The sequence below is a fragment of the Sander lucioperca genome, chromosome 23, assembly GCF_008315115.2.
Source record: "Sander lucioperca isolate FBNREF2018 chromosome 23, SLUC_FBN_1.2, whole genome shotgun sequence".
NCBI classification, from domain to species: Eukaryota; Metazoa; Chordata; class Actinopteri; order Perciformes; family Percidae; genus Sander; species Sander lucioperca.
This window is the reverse complement of record NC_050195.1, coordinates 19,619,060-19,625,062: the sequence shown is the minus strand read 5'-3', so window position 1 is coordinate 19,625,062 and position 6,003 is coordinate 19,619,060. Positions and strand designations below refer to the sequence as shown.

The following is a 6,003-nucleotide window of genomic DNA, read 5'->3' as shown; positions in this document are numbered from 1 at the left end:
TCACACATTTGTGCAACACACTTCACTTACTATCATAATACTATGTTCACTTACAGCCTGTGATGCCAGTACTGCAGGATAGAGAGCTGTTTCCTGGCACCTATACTGCAGGGGATCCTTTAAAAAAGACTCAATGCATCAGGTTGGGGGACTTTAGAGATAAAAGTTACATTGTGCATTAGGTACAGTATATAAAGCTATTTTTCATGCACCCTTGAACAAAACCTATATGTTAATCAGCATTTTAATGTGAACAAATTTTAAAAAGTAAGAAAAACCAAGAGAATTACAGTAATAAATGTTAACAAAGCAGCAACATTCGGAGATCTGAGGCTGATTGTAACTTTTTCCTTTTAAAATTACGTAAAAGGTGAAATCTGGCCTGCACTAGACCTTGGTCATATATCATTTCCTTTTTCTGTCCCTCTGAAACAGAAAAGCCCTGAAATGTGCAGTGCTGTTATGACCCCAGAGCTAAATACTACCTGTTTATTTTCCCCTGTATATCCTCCTCTCTGTCTCACCCTCACTTCCCCCAGTGTCTCATTTAACACAGAGAAATTGAGGAGGCTAAATTGGCCAGATTCCTTTAAAATCTTCAGCAGAAAAAAAAATGTTTTTCCTTCCAGAGAACTGCTGTGACATGAACCTGCAGCCTATTTTAAGATAGATGATTTTGGACATCATCAGGGGATAAATACATCACAAATGCTATTTTACCGTGGTTAACCCTTTTTAAATTTCCGAATATGCAAATCAGGGATGACTCGGTTAATGATGTTAACAGTTGTTACTCCCCTGTGACATAAGATTGTAGAAAGATGTGTGCCTGCCTGCAGGTTATTGTCATTTCATATTTTGGGTGAAGGTTGGCTTGGTGTGTGTGTGTGTGTGTGTGTGGTTGGTCTAGCCTGACATGCGCACCGCCTCTCCATCAGTGCGTGTGCACGAGTGTCCGCAAAGCCGCTGTTGCTCCTCTCCGCGCGCAGTACCATCCAAAAACTTTGATGAGCTGTAACCTTCCCCAAGGAAACAAAACAACCCGGACTGAGTACATACAAACATATATATTTTACAGGTTGCGTCCGCTTATTTGGGTCTATCAAGGTGAGTGCGAGCTTCAAATTGGATGTGTTGTCGTTTTTTTCTGAAAGGCGATAGCGCTCTTGTGTGACTATATGCTTTGGAACCGAAGTGAAGTTAGGCTGTCATGGTTTTGAAGTAACGTGATGATGTAGGCTATTTTTTATTTTAATCAGGATTTAAATATTTTTCCACGTGCAGTCACAACCATGTCCGCCCCATCACTTATTGCCATACAAGCATTTTTTTTTTTCATTTAATGTCTTATTTTAAAGCTTATTTTTTAAACAAACAGGTGTGAAAATGGAAAGCACTCCGGTTGAATTTTTCAAAGAAGACAATAAGTGCTTTTCTGCGCTGTTGGAAGACTGTCCGGTGAATTCTTCAGCCTGGGTGTCCGGATACTCCGAGAGCCGCAATATGACCCACGATGATAACTGGGAGCCGGAGGGCATGTCTCCCATCATCCCCATCATCACTGCAGTCTACTCCGTGGTGTTTGTGGTCGGCTTGTTGGGCAACTGCCTCGTCATGTATGTGATCATCAGGTAAGGTCATAAAAATCCATACAATAGTGTTCACAATGGCAATGCACTTTAGGAATATACTAGGAATGTTGATTTAAAGGTGCAGTTTGAACTTAAAGGATAATTTTTAATAGGACATGTTCTGGAAATTGAGAAAAGATGGCTAGTAATCTCTTTTGGCACATGCATGGATGCCTAATTATGTGTTTTTAGAAATAGAAAACAACCGAGGTCTATGCAGAAGAATGTGTTCCTCCAGTCACTGTAAATGTTATTACCCTTGGGCTTTCACAGTGGCCTCAATGCCATCTGGTCTATGTCATAGTTGTTCTTACTGCCTGGATGCTCTCTAGAGACTGGTCTTCTGCTCTAAAGCCCACTTCTACATCTCATCCAAAGAGCTAGCATGTTACCTGTTAAATGGCTGGGATAACATCTAAATATATACATGCATTTTGCTGTAAGTCAGAAGAGACAAAAACTGGAGTTGCATTTTGACAAAGAAAGGGTTGAGATTAGTGCTAGTTAAATGCATGGCAATTGTTTCTGCCTCCTTCAAAGTGGCCAATTTTATGAATCCAATAACCCCCAAGCTCCACAAAATAATAATAATATTCTGTACATTTCTCCTGATGGACATGATATTAATCATAGTTGAAAGCAAGCTGATAGCCTGCTTGTAGCTCATTGGCCGTTATTTATGGTGTGAGTACCAATAAATCTCCTTTGATGTAATGTAAAATGCAGCAGTGCCATCCAGAATGCTTCGGTTGGTAGACAACAATTACCTCAAATCAGATTGATTGTGTCCCCTGTCGATAGAAGCCAATTTTATCACTTCAGTTACAGAAAAGACTGTACTTTATACTGTTTAGTTGCTCCCTGGTGGAGGATTAAGTCAAAGTCAAAAAGCCTTTTATGTTGATTTAGAGTAAACAACATCTGAAATTACCCTCATCTGAACTCTCACAAAGTCAACATAGGCCACATATTAGACGCTGAGCAAAGCAATTATTAGAAGTATCTGACAGGGCAGTGCACCCTTTATGGCTTTAAATGGTGTGTACTGTTAAAGCTGATCTAATGAAATTTTTTATAACCACAACAGTGGATCAAATGACTACATGAAGGGGGTCTCTCCTGAACCCAAAGATAATTATCCCCCGACTGCAGGCCCCCTCAGCTCTCAGTAGTGTTTTAGCATCTTTCAACTCATTGTTTTGGTATATGTTTTGATTCACTCTCACGGCTCTCATCAGTGTCGTTTCCAGTCACAGCAGGCAGATAAAGCTCAGATGAAACCACTGAACACTACCTGTTGAACACCGAACAACATTTAGATGAAAGGCCCTCTTTAGAGCCAGTGTTTGGTTTGTCCGTTCTGGGCTACTGTAGAAACATGGCGGTGCAACACGGTGGACTCCGTAGAAGAGGACCCGCCCGCTACATACGTAGATATGAAGGGCTCATTCTAAGCTAACGTAAACACAATGATTCTTAGTACCAGGTGATTGTACTCTAATGAAAACATAGTTCTAAATATTATATTCCCTTTCTGCCAATAGATCCCCCTAATTCCCACACGCTGTTCCTTTTAACGCTATCATAATTTAATGAAGGGAAAAACAAGTTGACCACACATGGCCTGCAATCAGCAGCACACTATAAATAACAAAGTGTGAGTCAGAAAAATGACATGACGGATTCAATGAAGCAGCGGGGAATAATGGACAATGTTTAATTCATAATAAGACAAGAAGAGCCAGCCAAGCAATAAACGGCTGCTATATCTGGATGGGTGGTTAGCTCTGGTCATCTATCTCCTCCTCACTATCACAGGACAACCTTGTGTTGTGCGTGTTTAACAGGTACACAAAGATGAAGACAGCCACCAACATTTACATTTTCAACTTAGCCCTTGCTGATGCCCTCGTCACCACCACAATGCCTTTCCAGAGCACAGACTACCTGTTGAATACCTGGCCCTTTGGTGAGGTGGTCTGCAAGGTCTTCATCTCCATCGACTACTACAACATGTTCATTAGTATCTTCACCCTCACCATGATGAGTGTGGATCGCTATGTGGCTGTGTGCCACCCGGTGAAAGCCCTGGACTTCCGCACTCCGATCAAAGCCAAGATGATCAACGTGTGCATCTGGATCCTGTCCTCAGCTGCAGGGATACCTGCTTTTATCCTGGGTGGCACTCAGACGAAAAGTGGTGAGGAAGTGCTTTAACCATCCCTGAATAACGTTGAAAAGCTTTTAAGTATTGGAGACTTACTCAAATCATGTGCCGATAATATTTTAAGAGCAGAAATATATTCTTTCATCTGTCAGTGCAGAGTTTTCCATTAACCACACATCATGCACCTTCCTTCCTAAATATATAGATGATGTCAGAAAAAAGCAGAGTTTAGAGCAAAATGTACCCTTTTGAGTGCAGATTAGCTGTTGCATAACCCTTTGCTAAATTGACAGCAGAAGGGCACAGAATGGGATTTTATTTGTGATAAAGCAAATGTGCACTTCATCACGTTATTCACATCTCCCTCCCTCCCTGTCTCCTTTGCTCCTGCAGACATAACTGAGTGTGCCTTACAGTTCCCAGAGCCGTACGTGTACTGGGACACACTGATGAAGATATGTGTGTTTGTCTTTGCCTTTGTCGTGCCTGTGCTCATCATCACCGTGTGCTACTCTCTCATGGTCCTGAGGCTGAAGAGCGTCCGAATGTTGTCCGGTACGCGAGAAAAAGACCGCAACCTGCGGCGGATCACGCGGCTGGTGGTGGTCGTTGTGGCTGTGTTTGTAGTCTGCTGGACTCCCATTCACATTTTTATCCTGGTCAAGGCACTGGTGAGCATACCTGAAACCACCGGCATCATGGCCGCCTACTTCTTCTGCGTGGCTCTGGGCTACACAAACAGTAGCCTGAACCCTGTCCTGTATGCCTTTCTGGATGAGAACTTCAAACGCTGCTTCAAAGACTTCTGCCTCACAGCCGAACTGAATGGGGAGAAGGTGTCAGGAAGCAAGAAGACCCCCAGCAGTGTCCGTGAGGCCGCTGTTGCCCTGGAGAACTCAGATGGGACTAGAAAGCCGACATGACTAGCAGTGGAACTGTCTTCAATTTCCCACATTGGAAAAGAAGACTCACATGACCTAGGCCTAACCCACGTCACATCTGAAATGTAGTTTTGACTCTATTGCAGAATTCATTTGTATTATCACTTGGGGTTTAATCAGTGCCACCATTTATATGATTTAATTTTAACAGATCAAATTAATTATAAGTTGTGTTCCACTTTGATTATTTTTTCCCCTCATGGCAGTTGTTATAAAGATTGCATATTTACTGTAAGTGGATGTGAAATTGAAGATAATTTGGTTTAAGCAAGTAAAAAGGCCAGTTTGTCTTTATTTGTCTTTGATTTTCAAACCATTCTCTGTCCTGCTAGAGAGTATATTATTAAGAAAGAACTGAACTTATTAATAAAGACTATAAGTCAGTATAGGCGATTTGTTTTTATTTATTCATTTTTAATAGGCGGTTGTTTACCCACAACTAGCGAACCGCCCCATGATAATTTTTTTTGGAGAAAAAGTCACAATTGCAATTCTGTCTGCTACTTCAGTACCACGGACAGCGCCATGAATTGGTCAGTTCACAGCACAGTTTCAGAGTCATGGTCGTAGATTATAATTTGAACAAACCTAGTCAGATAAAGGATTAGTGAGACAGACTAGACTAACATATTCAACTACTAAGGGATGGAAAGGTTAATATGCCTTAATTTTGGTCATTTTGCTAACAAGAGGGATAGCATCCCCCCTCAAATCTCCTATGGACTATAAGTTTTCCTATAAGTGGGACATCCCCAAACCATCTGGCACATCCCAAACAGTATTGCAAAATGTCAACATTTCTCAGGAAAATTGTTGATTAATTTAATTTTAATTAAATAATTTAATTAATTTTTAATAGAAAAATTACAAAGAGACGGATGAAAGATGTAACATGATTGGAGCCTTCACATAGTATACTTGTTACATCAATGTTTTTATGCTCATTTATTTGCTTTATGTTTCTCAAATTCTATCTTTTCCTGTAATTTCCTCCAATAATGTTTTTATTGCCAAATGTGCCTTTTACAGTCCAGGATAACATTTGTTTGTAGAAGCGGAAAATGATTTCAGTAATGACTACTAAATGGGGTCAAACAGCAGCTGTTTTTTTAATACCACAATGTCACAGAACTGAGTCATGTTGGACTTTGAAGTCACTGGGAGGTAAACAAAAAAAAATTAAGTATCCAAACTGCATCAAAGGAAGTTTATCGATGAGAAAACTTAAAAAATCCTGGACTTGAATGTGCATTTAAAATTTGAC

At 40.6% G+C, this 6,003-nt stretch overlaps 1 protein-coding gene across 1 annotated transcript; it reads left to right on the top strand.

Moving 5' to 3' along the window:
• The first annotated feature begins 914 nt into the window (after positions 1 to 914).
• On the top strand, positions 915 to 5,132 carry LOC116045350 (delta-type opioid receptor-like). The gene is made up of 4 exons (XM_031292985.2): positions 915 to 1,107; positions 1,379 to 1,631; positions 3,479 to 3,831; positions 4,192 to 5,132. Exons 1-4 carry the CDS (start codon positions 1,008 to 1,010, stop codon positions 4,719 to 4,721), a joined length of 1,236 nt encoding a protein of 411 aa, XP_031148845.1. The 5' UTR covers positions 915 to 1,007; the 3' UTR covers positions 4,722 to 5,132.
• The last annotated feature ends 871 nt before the right edge of the window (positions 5,133 to 6,003 follow it).